General features: G+C 40.1%; 2 protein-coding genes across 7 annotated transcripts in view; both read right to left on the bottom strand.

Moving 5' to 3' along the window:
- ebf1a (EBF transcription factor 1a) overlaps window positions 1–1104 on the bottom strand; it is a 55685-nt gene extending 54581 nt beyond the window's left edge. For all 5 annotated transcript variants that reach the window (XM_023298144.3, XM_023298146.3, XM_055016606.1 and 2 more), the window contains exon 1: window positions 306–1104. In XM_023298144.3, the coding sequence (XP_023153912.1) occupies window positions 306–439 (134 nt within the window). In that variant the 5' untranslated portion in view covers window positions 440–1104. The remainder of the gene's footprint in view (window positions 1–305) is intronic.
- Window positions 1105–4440: 3336 nt separating this feature from the next.
- il12ba (interleukin 12Ba) lies at window positions 4441–14571 on the bottom strand. 2 transcript variants are annotated; one of them, XM_035942892.2, is made up of 9 exons: window positions 14508–14555; window positions 13957–14409; window positions 13071–13158; window positions 12682–12969; window positions 12461–12566; window positions 11849–12090; window positions 11568–11740; window positions 11300–11421; window positions 4441–10903 (listed from the first exon to the last, which is right to left on the bottom strand). In XM_035942892.2, exons 3-9 carry the CDS (start codon window positions 13156–13158, stop codon window positions 10855–10857), a joined length of 1068 nt encoding a protein of 355 aa, XP_035798785.1. In that variant the 5' UTR covers window positions 13957–14409; window positions 14508–14555; the 3' UTR covers window positions 4441–10854. The 2 variants fall into 2 exon arrangements, with proteins under 2 accessions (XP_035798785.1, XP_023153916.1); XM_023298148.3 differs by lacking the exon at window positions 13957–14409 and having other exon boundaries at window positions 14508–14571.
- Between the last annotated feature and the right edge of the window lie 3266 nt (window positions 14572–17837).

Below are 17837 nucleotides of genomic sequence, written 5' to 3'. Positions count from 1 at the left end.
ACTCACAGCTCACTTTTCAGACCAAAGTTATTCTAAACCCAGTTAGCTGTGATTCCCCCTCCAGAAATCTCTTTCAGCCACATGAAGTGTTTTACCAAGTCGGACTTTGAGCTAAAAAAAACTTAGCCTTATAATGCCAGCGGGAACAGTGATTATCCCACAACTATACGTCCTCTGGGGACGCACGCTGCCCCAAGTGATGCAGCCGCTCCGTCTTTAACACCGCAGATCTTAATGCGCTTTCTCTCCCCGTTCGTCTCCACGCACCGATCAGAAGCGCAGCGCCAAGGCCGCCTCGGGCTCACCTCTGAGCGGCTGTGTTGGCGTCCAGCACTCCGGCGCCTTGCATCCATGTCCGAACCGCGTTCATCCCGGCCACCATGGGCTCTTCTTTCATACTACTCCCACTCCTCTGGATGCTCTCGTGGATGCCAAACATCAAAACGCACCTTCACGCCGTCTCTATCTCTCTCTCGCTCGCTCGCTCTCCTCTCTCTCTATCCTCCTCTCCGTGGCTCCCTCCTTTTTTTCCTCCTCTCCCCTTGCCTCCCCTCCTCCTGCGTCTGTTTGATCGCGCTGTCAGAGGAGCAAAGTGGCGTGGTCTGTTTCACTTGGCGTTTAGTTGCGCGCGTGTTTCTCAAAGTAAACAAAAGACGCGACACGTGGAAAGGAAAAAGGGGAGCTGTCAGCATCCAGGGGTTAGCTGCAACCTCATGTCAGCGACTCCAGAAGAGAGGAAAAAAATAAAGACGAATGGGGGGAAAGCAGCAGCAGCAGATATGAAGATGAGCAACGCAAAGAACGATGAAAGGGGAAGCGCAGGATGAGAGGCTTCACTGAGTTGGCGACGGTCCCCCGGATCAAGGTGCAGCTGACAGAAACACAAGCAAAATGTCAGTTTTTTTGTTTGTTTTTTGCAAACAGTCCACAGTGAGAAAAAGAAAAAAAAGACGAAGAGATGAAACACCCTCCTTCGCTGCGCTCCTTGATTTCCAAAGTCTTCGCCTCTGTTCGAGATGAATGAAACGGAAGATTACGCGCAATTAAGAGGCAGTCCTTTTGGGTGTAGCGGCGGCTCGGCTCCTCGTCAGCTCCTGTTCGGGTGATTTGCGCTCTTTTCTTCCCTGAGGAATCACTTTGGACCATCTCTGGGATGCCAAACAGGAGAGAACTAGTAGGTGAGGGAGGCGTGGTCTGCGAGGCGAGCAGGGAACGCCCTCAAACACAGTTAATAACGCGGACAATCAGCTGTCCACCAACCCGACCAGCACGCTGCCCGCCCGCCTGCCTGCTGTCCCCGCCTCGTCCCACGCAGTGTCCCGCCCCAGCCACTTAGCCAGAAGCTGTGCGCGGCGTGTGTGTGTCTGTGTGTGTGTGTGCGTAAACTTATGCCAATCTCGGTATGTGCGCTCCTGACAAATAATATATTCACGACAATCAAACAACAACAACTCCGGGGGGGACATTAGTTTAATCCAAGCAGTTTGCGCACCGAGACTAAAAGGGCAGCAATTGAGGAGGAGACCCGGGGTGGTTGTAACATCTATCGTCTGTTTACCGCGTTGTCACTTGAGCTGCAGGCACGAAAATGTGCCCGCGTGTGTCTGCAAAACAAGCTGAAACAGAATCCGATCAAATGTTGTAAATGAGCATCAGATAAAAGTGATTTTGTCTCATTAGTATGTGACAAAAATGCGCAAGAGCACACTGAGAGGAAACAATTTGAGGAACAGTTGCAGCACTTGTGTACAGATTTAATTGTGTTTACTTACGTGTATATGTGTCAGATTAATTCAACATGAACAACCACAACCCGTATTTTTAATTGTTTATAATATGTATGCGTGTGTCTTTGGAGAAAGGAAGAAAAAAAACGACTTTATTCAAACATTTAAAATGAATTTTCAGTGTTGTGTTTTCTCCTAAGAACTGAATAAACTGTGTTGAGCAGTCCAAGTGTTGTTTTTCAGAGTATCAACTCTGGCAGATTATGAGCTTAAGAAAGTTTCAGCTCCCCCCCAAAAAAGCCTGGCAGGCGCTGCGCACATTTTTCTGTTACAGCCCGGTGGTTTGAAATTAGCTTTGATTAGATGCATTACATAAATCTTGCGGGACTAAGTGCTGAATCCAACATAAATATGAGGATTACAGCTAAACTGTGCTGCGTCCCGCTGTCCAAAAAATGTGCACTCAGAAATAACTGCTCACAAACAAACAACAAAATGTGTAACAAATAAAAAAAAAGAAATAATTTGCATGGCTGCTCACAGAGGCGTGAAACTGCACAAGTGGTCTCACAAGCATGAAACATGAAAACTGCAGCCAAACCTGCAGAAAGTGACGAGCTCTCCTCCTGTTTCTCATCAATCCTGGTTTTCTTCCCCCTGATCATTAAGAGTCATCTCTAAATTGTCAAATTGAATTGTCCGGGGGGCATCTGCTCAATAAGTACTGTTTGGTAATTATAATGAAATTGAAAGATGGAGGGGGAGAGAGTCGTGTTTATCAGAAGGGTATCGTTGAAAATTAAGATTTTATCAGCAATTGTAGAAATGAAATGAATTGACACGTAATCACAGTGGGGAAAAAAACTCACAAACAAAATGATTTCTGTAATTCCAATACTGTAAAACGACTTTTACTTTCATTTTAATCTTACTTTTTGTGTGCGTCATATATATATTCCCACATTGCGCACAAGGCAAACTGTGCTATAAATGCCATAAATGGTCAAGGTTGTACACCAAACCACCAGCAATCATCTCATCATTGTCTATAGCTGTTTATTTATGTCTCCTGCTGTGGGAGGAGAAATGTGAGCGGCTCACCACGTGAGTACAGGATACAGTAAATAGTGATAAATAAAAGCGACGTGAGATAAAATGTCTCTCACAGCCTCGCTTTTACGCGCACGCACACACGCTCAGAGCGATCCTTCAGCACATTTGTTTGATTGCGGCCGGTTCTTTCGCCATGATCTGTCTGCCTTGGTCGGCATGTAGGGGCCAGCGCGAACACTGGAGGCCTCTGGGGTGGCATATATTTATATCCCCGAGCACCAGCACACACTGTTAGCCCAGATATCACCGTCTCAGTGACCAAAAACAGAGACGTCAGTTGAGGGGGGGCTAGATGATCTAAACATGTTAATACTGCGGTTTGGTAACTCCGTGGCACCCAGACACAAGGTTTCCGAAATCTCTCCGATCATTACGCACAGGCGGGAATGCGCACGCCATCTAAGCCACGCAAAGGTGCGTCTGTGTATTTATATGACTCATGTTCAAGTGTCCACATATGGGAGGGCTATTAAAATTCCCCCCGTGTTATAACTCTATTAGACATTTTGAAGTAAGTGATGAGAAAAATGGAGTTGTAGGCGCTGCCGTCCGCCTCCTGCGCAACTACCAGATGTTCTCGTAAATCAAAAGGTTGGGCTGATGATAATAATGGCCTGACTGAATGGAAGACTCATAAAAAAAATCACAAGTTGTAAAAAAAGAAAAAAAATCTGGCATATGCTTTCGAGAATGGGCCTTATGTCTAACAATATGCTCTCTAGTCGACATAAAAGGAGACAAATAGAGATGTTTATCATTTAAATATGTAGACGACTCACCAGCAGGATCCTCAATATCAGGATGGAATATTTTTAAACTAATACAAGAAGGCTTTTATGTTGGCAAAGTTAAAGCTGCAATTAGGGATTAAAAATGCAAAATGTTATTGTGATAAATAACAAGTGATTTGCATGTTTTAAAACTCCTTTAGGCAACACATCTTCCTCCAATCCGATTTTACTGCAGGTCAAGACCTATCAGACACACACACGTAGCAGGTGCAATGTTGCCATCTAGCGGCGTCAAAAAGAAATTACACGACTGACTCTACAACATCTTCCCACCACTAAAAGACCGTTGTTTTCTCCAATGTGGCACTTGCATAGTAAGTAGCAAGCAGATAAATGCCATCTGTCCAAATGGCTACTTCTGTGCCCATTCATTAACATGGTCAGCAAATGGGGACAAGGTCAGAGGGACTGTGGATTCAAGAGAACAAGTTGTGAATGTAATTGATGACAAAATTCCTGGATTTCCTCATTTTTGTTTTGAATTACTATATATCTATGTACTGAGTTGAGTTTTTAGGTTGTAGATGAGTTTCAAATTTCAGTTCTCATGGGGATAAGTTGTTATATAGTTTCGTCAAAAGCAGATAGATGCTTCCCTTATTAAATTCTGGAAAGGGAAAGTGTTTTTGTGAAAGGATTCATTTTACAGTGAATAAAACACAAGGTTTTGTCTTTCCACTTATATTATTGTATTATGTATTGTACTACTGTAATAGTATGATAAATGTGTTGATAACATTCAGCTCAAATTTTCATGTCATGCTTTCTAATATATGTATATTTTTATACACACACACACACACACACACACACACACACACACACACACACACACACACACACACACACACACACACACACACACACACACACACACATACACACACAAATAAATCTATGAATAGTTGCAGCAATATTTTAAGTTAAAAAAGCCAAGGCTCCTGGGTAATTAGCGTAGGTATTTTTCACAATTTTCTTACAATTTACAAAAAAAAAATTTAATCCATTAATTGACAATGGGAGAAAATGTTGGATTGTACTGAAAACCTATTTTAACAAATTAAGGTTGGTCTGAAAATACAACTAAATAACAGTGAGCTGCTATTTGAACAAGAATGTCACCTAGAAGTGTTAAAAACTGACACCATCAGGACCAAGAAGTCACCAGTCTAAAGTTACAGCGAACCCGAAGTACTGACAGCTGTGAAAAATACACAGAGATTTCATTTCTACACTTTTAACTACATTAATCAGAGACAAACTTTGTGTTGTTCCTGTACAACCACATCAGTCATGTATCGTCTCGCTTTGTCAGCCCATTCTGTGGTACAGAATAGTCATGTGAGACATGATGCAAACATTATCGCAGTGAGACAGAAAACAAGGTCACGATTATTGAAACTGATTGTTGTAATTGCTTACAGAAGTGTTTTGTTATTCATTAAAATGATTTAATTAAATATACTATAAAGAAGCCCATAAATAGTTTCAGCAATGTTTCAAGTTTTAAAAAAAAAGCCAAACTTTGATGGCTCCTGCTTTATAAATTTAATTATTCAATTTCAATGTCACCTTGGGCTTTGGGATATCAGAGTTGGTATTTTTCACAATATTCGGACAATTTAGAGACAAAACACTCATCCGCTAATCAAGAAATAGTATACAGACAATTAAACAATGATGAAAAAGAACTACTGTAGGCAAATTTAAGCTAATTAAAATGAGATCTCAACATACAACTAAATGCCCTTTCACTGACCATAAACTGTTATTTGACCAAGCAGGTCAACAAGACATGATCAGAACCAAGAATATCACTGGTCTATAGTCACAATAAACTCTAAATATCCTGCATACTGACAGTTATGATTAATGCAAAGTGATTTTATTTCTACACTTTGATTAATCTGAGTCATACAGTGGGAAGATTTCAGTGAAACCTTGTGAGACATGATGATCATTATGGAGAGACTGGACCCAAGAATTATTATTTTTAATTAAAATGATCTGATTAAACTAGCTGCACACTATTCAATTCAATTCAAAGAACTTTATTTTTGTGCCAGAGCATCTGTGTGTGTATTGTACATACAATTCACGTACACAACATTCCAACATACATAATAAACACAGGCAACATACGCACGACGAGACGCTCAGCACCTGTTGCCATTACAGCACCACTAGAGTCAAGACAACTAGTGAGTGCAAACAAGCCCTAGACTTAGTTGACTCCTGTGTTAGAAATATAACAACTGGATGAATGCTGACACAAATATATAAAGAATAATTTTTGGGTTATCTGTTGACCAGATAAAATAACTAATTTAAATAAATCACCTTGGGCTCTGGAAATTAGAATGGGCATATTTTTTAATTTTCTACGGAATTTAAAGACAAAACATTTCATCTATTAATCAAGAAAATTGACAGATTAATGGACAATGGAGAAAAAAAAGTTGATTGCGGCCAACTGAGAGCTAAAAAATAAATCAAAATGAGATCTCAACACGCAGTTAAATGACCTAACACCAGCCATAAACTGTTATTTAACAGGCAGACTAGCGCACATGTTGAATCACAAAATGTAATACTAGAAATTTCTTTTTCAATATTTTCACACGGTTACTGCAGAACATTTTGCTACTTTTGGTTCACATACTGGGGGGAAATCGAACAACAAAATTAGAAATATTTCCCAAAAATGCCCTCTGTAACTTTTAAACAACTAAAACATCAAAGGTCATGGGTCTGGTTAAACCTTTAGAAACATCTGTTCCGAAAGTGCTTTTATCACTGAACCTCTTCTGCTTTTTATGATGGGGAAGTGAAAAGAAGGTTGACCACAACCTCCTGACCAACCACGTTACGGCCCAACGCAATTAAGTTGTAGCTTAATATACGGTACGTGTGATGTTTGCTTGGGTTTTTCTTACACGACATGGAAATTTGGCAATAAATGCATCTGTGTGTCCACATTGTCAACATTGACATTGGAATTTCAGGTTATTTAGATCTGCTTTAGTGCACCTCTTCTGTTTTCATACACACAAAACATTTACACATAATGATTTTGTTACTTTTTCCACAATCTACAGGGGATTTAATATGTGACAAATATATTTCTGACATCTGTAATTATCTGCTTTTAAAGACTAAAGAACACAAACTTTTGTCTGTTTAATAGAATTTAATTGTAATTAATGTTTAACTCTATTAAACAGACAAAATATTGAATGAGATAATTCAGCAATATACAATACATGTCATTATGAAATGAAACAAAATTTTAAAAATACAAATATTCAAAATTACAGATAAAATATTTTCCAGAATTTCCAGAAAGCAACAATATCTCCTGTTTTCTCCTTTAATGAGTCGACTCTTCTTGTGCTTTCAGACCAAAGAACTACAGACTCTTCACAACCTGCTCAAACTCTTGGTACAGGACCTCACCACACAGGTCAAGAAGGTTTCTGTCTCATTTCTACTCTGAAGCTCACCTTCTCCTGCTCAAACTGCTGACAAATGTTTCTGCTGCTCTAAAGTCTGGTCTCCAGAACTTCCTAAAAACTCTCAAAGTCTCTTCTGCTGCAGGTTGCTTTGTAGAACTGTTGCAGAAAACCTCACTAAACCACATGGAGGGGCCTCAAGATAGTCATCCAAATGAAACCATACAAAAACCAAACTAGCACAACCCAAACGCTAAAGTCTCCTGCAGCCTACCAGAGAACCTCTGAGAACAGAGAATCAGGACAGGAGCTCTGACCTTCTGGACAACCAATGCTGGTTCACAAACAAGAATACAGAATGTGTCTGACCAAAAACCTCTAAAGACTCACTACAACCAAGATAAAGACACAACTGCACCAAATCAACTAATCACTGCACACATTAGCACCATGTGCTACCTGTGGCTAAAGAACCACATTTACCAAGACAACTATCCAGTACAAAGCCCTAAAACACAGCAAGAAACACATTAAAGACAATTTTACTGCTGGAAGCTGCAAGCCAACGCCTAAAAAACAAACTAAAGCAACAGAACCAAACCCAGTTCACTGGTGAACAGAAGCAGAGGAAATGTTTGTCTGCAGCTAAATAAAGCAGGAAGACACTGAGCTGCTCAGGTGTTCCTGATAACACCAAGCTGCTCAGGTGTTCCTGATAACACCAAGCAGCCACCTGGACAGCCAATAGGAACACAGCTTACTGGAAGTCCAGAGGGCTGGGTTAGTGAAGGAAATTTAGTTTAAAGTTGAAGCAGAAAGTTACCAAAGAAAGTTGAAAGCCACCTTCTGATACCTGAAATCTCTGAGTTTTCACACAAAGAACACCTGAACATGTCAAACTGGTTCCATAGTAGAACCATCATTGTAAAAACGTCATAGTATGGTGTGTTGCTCAAAAAACATTAGGACCCGGCTGTCAGGGGACAAACATGTAAGAAACATGAGAACAGAGAGAACCCAACCAGTAGGTCACAGTTTATCATCCCCCAGTCATCTCCTGAAGTCCATATGGTGAGAGACATCAGTATCTGGTTGTTCATTTACCAGAGGATGCTTATAATCATGCTGATGTGGTCTGTACTCTACAGTATTTTAGTGACTCAATAAATGCCTAAGTCAACCTACCCGGCCAGCAGGCAGATGGGTCCCCCCATATTAGAGCCGGGTTCTGCTCGAGGTTTTTTTTCCCTGTTAAAAGGGTGTTTTCCTTGCCACTGTCGCCTTTTGGCTTGCTCTGGGGGTTCAGGCATATGGGTTCTGTAAAGTGTCTCGAGACAATTTGACTGTAATTGGTGCTATATAAATAAAATTGAATTGAATTGAATTGTTTTATTTAAAATGCTTTTTAGTTTTCAATAAACATTTAACAGCCTATATGTAATCAATAAATGGCCTTTGTCTATCTTAAGAAAAATTCACTCAGAACTCTGATATGTTAACAGCACTAAATAAATCAATAAATACATGCATACACACAAAAATAAGTTAATAAATTAACTATGTTAAGATAAGATTTAGATTTTTAAAAAAGTTGTTTATGTTTTTGCAGAATCCAGTATTGCTCACTGGTTGGTCATTACATTTTGTTAGTTTGATTTCACTGTTTAAAATGATGCCACCTCTTTTCAGACAGAACCTGTGATAATAAAACAATACAAAATTTTTAGTTCCGTGTTAATAAAGCACTTAAAGCTTTAAGTATGGCTAAATGCTTTTTTCACAATTAAATATATCACTCCTTAGGTGGTAGTGGCCCCAAGTTCAGTAAAGTTGGAAAGATATTCACAGATTCGGGCTTCCAGCATCAATAACTCATTAGATATAGGTTGTCAAAACATAAACGGTGCCTCTTTCCCATTGTTGCAAGGCAGACAATGTGCTACAAGCCCAGTTTTATCAAAAGTAGCTGTCTTTCAAGCTACAGGAATAACATTGGTGTCTATGGAGTGAACAGGGTCCGTCTGCAATTTGCAAAACCGCTGCAACAGTAAAGAGAGACAAATATTCAATAACTTCACTCTTATACATTGTAGTGTCACTAAAATCACTGCAGCCTTCAACTGGCTCCTGTTGACAAAGTGTTTTAACAGAAATGTAAATGCTGTAATTTGATTCTTTTAATGAACCATGTAACTTGAATGGATGTGATGCTGGTGTGACCACAGTGCACACGTCTGATGTTGCTCACAGTGGTCCAAGGAACGCTCAAGGAGTTTGTGTGTTTGCTCAGACTCATGAAAAATTAGAGGGAACACTGGGTACAGCTCAAATACGCTTTTTCCATAGTTTGGGAGAATTCTGAAACACCAAAGATGGTGAATCTATGACACGTGTGCCACCTCTTCCCCTAAAAAACAATCTTTGGAACCGCGCAACGGTTATAAAACATACAATGGTGCAACGGTGGTGTTGTGATGATGAGTGAGTGGAAAAAGTATAACCTGTGGGGGCTTTCAAACCTCATTTAGGAGCAAATTCACCAAACTTTTCAAGCAGATTTTTATCAGGTTTGACTGGTGTTTCTAGACATGCAGTTTTTCTGTCTCAGTGCACATTTAACTTACAGTAATGGCTCTTTTTAGCCTGAAACGACTGTCCACAGACATTACCAGCTGCCAGCTGAGTTTCAAAACTTGCCTGTAAGAACTTGTCATTGGCCAAAATGAGTTTAGGAACCACTACATTGGACTGTGATGAATAATACTGTCACATGCACTGCACTGATAAACCATCACACTCATAGTAGGCTATCGTTCAACTACTATGATAGCATTGCAAAGCTGAGTTACACAGATACTTGTGTTAAGTAAGTGCAAGCACATTCACCCCTTCTGTTGTTTAAAGGTCACTCCCCTGCTTTTACACCAAACGATCATTTGATTGTCTGGAACGTGGCCTATTGAGGAAGTCTGTCTGAGCTCAGTTTTTAAATGACAGTTCAGGGATTCTCAATAGTCCTTTCTATTAAGTTATCAGCAGCATTTGTCAGATGATTCAAGATAAACTTAAGAGTTGTTAACAGCCCAAATGTTTTAATAGAGTAAAGCAGATACTGGATGATTTGTCCCAACAAACTGATTTATCTGACAAATCTGTAGCTGCATCCAAGAGAAGGGCAGCGAGAGCAAGAGAGACATGGAAGGAAAACGCAACACAATGTTTGTCTTGGCTGTGGATGGAGGAAATACCACATGTGCCATATCTGCTTCCAGTGAACAGGCAACAGATAAAACAATGCTTCTGTGATTTGTCAAGTGTGCGGAGGCAAGTTTCCACCAAAAGCCACACTCTCATCCAGCCAGTTACGGAAAAGACTACGGGCACCTCATGATCATCTAAACTTTGTTTGTTGGTCGAATAGAAACAACTATTGGTGTTTCTGTTCTCTGCAAAACACAATAGGGGGTTTGAGTCAACATTTCCAACCTCATTTGAGGCTAAAAGGGTTACAGGAAGATTTGATGCTGTAGAAAACTGCACAAATCGCCTGCAGCGAGGGTGAAGCTGCTGATTGGGACTGTGAGAAAAATGAAAATTCAATCTTGAGAACACACAGGACACAGTAAACAAAAAGATTGTGCTGAATTTTTATTTTATTTATTCACTTGTCAATAAGGATTACACATTACCAAAGCCGTGTTGTTAGATAAAATAAATATAAATAGATAAAAGCATGTAGCATTGCTTGAGAAGTCCAGTGGTGGGATCTTTTTATGCTTCTTCCTTGTTGTGCCGTCTGTTCTTCTTGCTTCCCCTCAAACTGTAATGGGAAACAAATTAAAACTGAGTTGTTTAGAATTTGTACAGATTTTCTGAGCATCACAGGCAGCAGTATAGTGTTTGTTTTTTGAAGAAACTAAGAGGCACAAAAACAGATGAAAGGGATAATGCAGAGAGGCAAAGAGGTATAGAAAGTGGAAACAATGACATTAAAAGGAACATCAAAAAATCCAGCTGCAAATCACAGCTCCTGTAAAGATGTTAATACTCGTGTGTGTGTGTGGGAGGTAACTCATGTGACAGGCAGCATGTGGGGAAAACACTCAGGGGCAGTGTTTTCCCCACATGCTGCCTGTCACCTGTGTTGCTTACCGGTAAGCAGCACAGGTGAAATAAAAGCTGAATGTCCCACGCTACACCACTGAGAGGCACTAACCTGAGATGACTCCACTCGCTCCACTGTGAGTCACAGATGGCATCCTTCGCTCGGACACACACCGCCTTTGCCTTGTGCCACACTTGAAACTGGCAAATGTTTGGAGACTGGACCATCGTGGTCTAGAAGTTAAATTTAAAACGACATATTACATCACAACCGTTACGCAACATTTGCCCTCTGCTCAGATTTGTAGTGACTTCTTGACATTGACACAAAGCTTTGACATTTCTTTGCTATTTTCACTTTACTTGCAAGTTCCTCTTACCGTGGCAGCTTTTGAGTCAGTACACGGGTTGTTGCACCTCCTGCATTCACCCCTGAGCTGTGCAATCTGGAAAGTGAGGGGGAAGTAGGAGTAGGGGCTGCTCCAGGACCTCGGGTAACTCCACTCTATCACCGAGCTGTTGATTTTTACGATCCTCACCTTGTCAGGTTTCACTATCAAGGGTGGAAGCAAAACAGAGTGAGATGAAAGCAATGATGGGAAGAGGAAGACAAAACTGTCATGTGCACAGAAGTAAATAAACACCCCCCCAGATGTTTCACCTATCTCTGACAGGTAAAAATGCTTGGAGTAGTTCTCCACCAGGAACTGCTTGGTCTTGACATAGACGGTGATGTGGATAGGCTGGCTCTCCTCAGCGTAAGGACAGTGCTGCTTGTCCAGGCAGGAGATCCTGCGAACGCTGTCATCCACCGTGCAGCTGAAGTTGCTGTGATCCGAGGAGCACATCCACAGCTGAGAACCGGAGTCTAAAGAACACTGGATGCTCTTGTTGTCAGAAACACTGTAGAAAATAGTGAAAACATGCATTTATATATAGATTACATAAGATTCTGTAACAAAATCTCATGTGCAAATAGGTGAAAAAGCAGTTATGGTGTTTTGCAAACAAGTATTGTGAAAAAAGAAACAAATCACTATTTAAAAAAAAAAAAAAAAACATATACCAAAAACAAGTAATATTTTTAGAGGAAATCTGATCCCAAGACATGACCTCGACCCTCAATATCACAGAAAATATACTTTGTTATGTTTCCTCTATTAGGAGGTATTTATGGATGTCCCTGTGCAGTCTCAGCTCCAACATGAGTCTGCAAACCGTGTTATTATTGGAGCGGAAAACCAGAAAACATTTCAGCAGTCTGCGAGCTTACCGTCGAGCTTTGATGAATGCTACTTTGCCAACGCGGCTGGGATGCCAGGCCCAGGAGCAGTGGAACTCTCCGTTGTAATTTTGAGCGGAGCACTTTAAATAATCCTCTGATGGGAAACGTGAGAGAACACAAGGAGATTTAGCAGTGGAAGTACTTTAAAATGTCTTCAGTTTAAGCAACTGTGCCGATGTGACACTGTATTATATGCAAGAAGTCCATACCTTTGTCATTTTTCACCAGAATCTTCCTCCTCTTGGTTTCATCCTCTGAGATCAGGACCACGGTGTGATTAAGGAGCGATCCGTCCTTGCTGTGGCAGGTGTAGTTGCCTCCTCCGAGGCTTTCCTCCAGCCGCACCAGATAGGAGTTTCCTCTCTGTGCTTCCTCTTTTCCATTCTTCTTCCAAAAAATACCTTGGCTCTGGTTGCCTATCCTCATAAGCTCCTCTGGCAGCTCAATGCAGCTCAGGGGCTGCTGGCCCAAAGTGCCATCCACCTCCACAACCAGGACTAGCAGGGGGAACATTGACACAGACATACTGGAATGAAAAGAGATTCAGGAAGACTTGTTTGAACCTGAGGTTATAGATTCCCTTGAATATCATACATACTGTTGGGCAGCAGAGTCCAGTGACTCCTTGGAATTTGGTAGCTGACGTGTAGAAATGCACAGACGACGGTGAAAACAAACAACTTCATCTGAAAGAGAAAACAGGGAGGGTAAAAATGAGGTGGAGAGAGTGATATACAGAGAAAGAAAGCAAGAAAATGAGAGGGAAAAAGAAAAAAGCATCACAACAGAACAAAGGCCAATAAATTAACAAACAAATTAAAGCAATAAAATTGCAGTTATAGTTACCCAGTGCAATAATTTGAGCCCATAAATCCATGCAGCACACTATCACTAGCTTTCATTAGCATTCTGATACCTCAAGGAATTAACCTAATGAAAAACTGCATATAAGGCCAGGCTGCAGCTAACACTTATTTTCAATGTTGATTATTTTCTTGATTAACCAGTTAGTTGTTTAGTCTACAAAATACCAGAAAATGCTGTTTTTTTTTTGTTAAATCAATCTGACCAAATATATTAAAATTACTGTTACAGAGGAGTAAAGAATGTAGAAAATATTCACATTTAAGAAGCTGAAATAAGAGAATATGAACCTCAAGTGTTAATAGTTGACAACTAATCAATTAGTCAATTAATGGCTGCAGAGAGTAAATAATAGACACTCCTTCCATAATAGCATCTAATTTCCACTATTCTAAAAACATCCAAATCAAAGAACAGCCAGCTGACTAGTAATATAATCCATCTTAATCACTATTTAAACTACCTGAACAGAATCATGCAGAAATATGATTCACACAGTGTTATTGAATTTATTTACATTAACATTTTTTTAAACGATTCCTTGCTGACACCTCACTTTTTTCCCTTTAAAAAGAGCCCTGCAGATAAGCAGTTAACAAACGAGTCAAAAGTCACCCTACCTTGTCCACAACCTCCAGATTTAATGGGGATGTTGCAGTTGTGGGAGAGTTTTATACCGACATCTCGTGGTGAAATTTCCCCACGTTGCCTTGAATAGAAAAAGTCCAGAGGAACTTCGTTTTCCATGTGTCTTGATGAACAGCAGAATTCGGCCACCTAATACTCACTTCCACTTGTGTGCCCCACTGACAGTGAAAGCACAGACTGTGTTTGGTGACCTTTGAAGAGCTGCCAGTAAGTCTTTTGTGGCAGTCTTGGGTGTTTGTAGCCTTTAATTTCATGTTGTTTGCTACCTGCGGTCGTGATGTTTGCTGACTTTCAAGTTGGTCGGATTCCCTACCGTGTTCCACTTTCATTTTGGTCGGGACATCCAACACCTTGGTGCAGGATGACGCACATTTTTTTTCATCCCAGGCAGTTTCAGCGTTTTTCTCTGTCTCACTAAAACTGCACTTTGAAAACAACAACAACAACAACAACATTCAAACTGCCGGAGAAAAACTATGAAACCTCCATAGTGTAACTAGGAAAACACAGAAAGCAGGCCTACCGTGTCAACTTCTGCAAAAGTAAGAAACGAGTGTGACATCACTGTCTGTGTAAACAAGCAAACCGGAAACAGCTGCAGGTGATTTGTTTTGTAATGATGTAACCAGAATGTACCACTACAATCGCTGTTACCTGCTGGAATGTACCATTCACATACGGCATGAGAGGGGGGATTTGCAACTTCAAAACACCCCATTTAATAGCTGAGAAAGTCTGATTACTTGAGTGTTTCCAGCGTAAGAAAAACCTTCCTGAATTTAAAGTGTCACTCACTACTTTTTAAAATTAAAAATAACAATCTCTCGCTCGCATTAACATTTAAAATATTTGTTCTTTTTAAATGTCTTTTTTTAAAAAAATGTTAATACAGAAGTCACAAAAACAACAGTGACATGTCATTGAAAGAAAACCAAAACAAAACAACAACAACAAAAAAAAAAAACAAGAAAAAACCCAAGAAGGAACTACTGTTTTTAGGTTTAGCCTGTATAGCGCTTTTACCTGGCTACCACTAGCCGTCCTGTTTATGGGTGCTCACTACTGACTGCATATAAACCTGGACATCATCCATAGGTTTTCTGAACAGCAGGTTGCTGGCTCAGTGTGTTGGCTCTGGTCATCACCATCTTGCCACCACCTGACTAACCTAACTCCAAACTAATCCTAAAATGAAGGAGGACATGGAGCAGTAGTCGAGCTGAGGTGGGCCATGCAAACAGCTCTGGGCCTTGAATTATCCTGTGTCACACCATTACATATCCATCTATCCATTTATCTCCATCTATCCACTTATCCATGTTTGGGTTGTGGTGGCATCAGGCTAAATACGTAATTTCAGACATCTATCTAACCCCACAAAGTTTTCCATTTCCTCATGGGAGATCCCAAGGTGTGTGCAGGCCAGACAGGCAGAAATATAATCCCTCCACTGAGATCTGGGTCTACTCCGGGTTCTCCTCCCTAGAACATACCCAGATGTGAAGGAACAACAACTCTACTGTGCTGAATGTTCTGAGAACCTCAGACCTGGTTAAACTAAATCACTTTGAAGTTAATCTCAGTGTTTTTACACTAACCCTGCCTGTGTTAACACAATGGAAAAAAGATAACTCAAAGTAAATACATCAAGGAACACCAAACAACATAAAATTCTCAGTTCTGTAGCAAATACAGCAAGAAACAGAAAACCTTTCAGAAATCACTCCTGTCCATTTAATCACAGTTTGCAATACAAAAAATATACCCAGTTCAGGTGTTTTTTAAATAGTTCTTCACAATTATACCTCAGTCCATCTCATAACGATCCACTTCAGATTTTCACAGTGATCCCACAACTCAATCAGAATAAGGAAGTTGTTTAAAGAAAAGTTCACTCGTCCATAAGAAAGAATATCCTCACACCAAATATAACCCCAGCTTTCTCTAAACTAGCAAAAAAATAACATAAAAAAGTGAAGAGGAGAAATAAAACAGAAGATCGCTGATGTTTATCCAACTCCGGGTTCTCCGGGGATATACGGTTCTCTGGATTTTGAGAGTTCTGTGATCCTCTACGCCTAACTGGCTAGTGCTGACGGTGTGAAGCCAACATGGTTAACTTTCTCCAAGATGCTTGGGCTGGCAGACAGTGGATCCCTCACCACTGCTTTGCTGGCATCCGGTCCCATACTCCTCTGAAGAAGTGAGATACCCAGCTAAGTGTGGACAAGGCCTTAGACTTCTCCAAACAACTTCCCTGGGCACCTACTTACATTTCTTTCCAAGGCCTCTACCAAGAAGATATGAATCTCATAGACAAGCAGTGACTAGAATATCACAGGCAGCTTGCCATGCTGGTGCTATATTTGCCACTGGAAGCCTTGACTTGTCAACAGATTTCACCTGTAGTGGTACTATAATTACTGTAGCTGAGGAACAAAGAGATGAGGCTGGAATGTTTTTGACACAGCTGTGAAGATTTGGTTTCGGTATCCTGCTCTGGCGTGGGTATGTGTATGTAGTTCAGGTGATTTTACATGGAGCTTCAGTCATGTTTGTGCATTCCCATGCCGATGTAGAAATATCAGGGTGTTCTGAAATTTGTCAGAGAAAAAGGTAAAAGCCCACAGTAAACATTTTTTTAAAAATATGAAGCAACTAGATGAAATAAACAGGGTTTGGGTTTGAAAAAGTACATGGGATTAATGAGAAAATGTTGACCATGAATCTTCAGTACCTGCTTTTCAATATTTCCTCATATTAAGCAACTGCATTCATGATGTATCCTATAATATTTTAGCTTGGTATTTATTATTTGGTCACAGTGAAGCCCATAAACACATGACAATCTATCAATTAATTATTTATTTGCTTTATTTATAGCCACATTGAATATTCTCTAAAAAAGAAAAGAAAAATATCATAAAAAGCAGTCAACAGATGATGTATGATGCATACTTAAAGAAAAACCAAACGGAAAAAAATGTCATGAGAAACGTGATGTAATCACAAAGTGACACCAGGAAGCAAAAATGAAATAGGACGTGGTAGAGACAAAATAATGAAACTGACAACAAAGGTGGCAATGATATTGTGAAAAGAGAAATGAAAGGAAACATGAGCAGATTAGAAGCTCGGACTTGACCTGCCTAGGTAGACAGACAAAGAAATGTATTTCTCAAAGCCTGTTCCTTTACAGCATTGGCTCAATCAAAGCATTTTAACTGGCCAGCGTTGGTGGTGCCACAGCTGAAGACTTACTTACACAAATTGCAAACATGGTCAAACAAAGCAACATAAAACTATTACACAAATTATTGGAAGGAATAGTGAGACAGGTCATTTTTCCTTTAAAAAGCCTTTAAACAACTTGTGAGTTAACCATGTTTTCTGTGAAACTATTCAGTCTTTGTGATTCAAACTTTAATGGAAAAACATTAAAATTTACGGAGTTTTTATATCTCTCTGTACTTTCCTGTGCAGTGTCTGTTTATTCAAGTTTTGTTTAGACTCAACGTAACTATCACCATTGAATTTGCAGTCAGCAAGTAGGATGATCCAAATGCAGACAAATAAATGTAATTCTTTTTTATTCGTGGAATGGTAAACTTTATTTATTCAGTACCTCACAAGGGCTTTTTATTTTTTATTTTTTTATAGAAAATGACTAATGATGGCCCAGTGCATATTTTAGTTTATGTGTGATACCAGGCAGTGCCATAAACATGCAGTCATGAAACTTCTGGTCTCAGTTTCATGACCTGTTTGGTTGGTTTTACTCTGTGAGTTTCTGCTTTTCTGTTGCAGCATGGTAACATGTATGTGTACATGTATTGTATAAAGCATACACAGA

The sequence above is a fragment of the Amphiprion ocellaris genome, chromosome 13 (assembly GCF_022539595.1).
Source record: "Amphiprion ocellaris isolate individual 3 ecotype Okinawa chromosome 13, ASM2253959v1, whole genome shotgun sequence".
Taxonomy (NCBI): Eukaryota; Metazoa; Chordata; class Actinopteri; family Pomacentridae; genus Amphiprion; species Amphiprion ocellaris.
Note: the sequence above shows the minus strand (reverse complement) of the source record. Positions and strands in the feature narration are given on the sequence as shown.

What these genes read in the sequence shown, in the direction of transcription:
- il12ba (XM_023298148.3), bottom strand. Translation starts at nt 14,546, where the DNA reads ATGTCACACTCGTTTCTTACTTTTGCAGAAGTTGACACG. An exon ending in CTTTTGCAGAAGTTGACACG is followed by an intron (nt 13,159 to 14,507) that starts GTAGGCCTGCTT and finishes TTTCTCTTTCAG; the next exon opens with ATGAAGTTGTTTGTTTTCAC. An exon ending in GCATTCATCAAAGCTCGACG is followed by an intron (nt 12,091 to 12,460) that starts GTAAGCTCGCAG and finishes TATTTTCTACAG; the next exon opens with TGTTTCTGACAACAAGAGCA.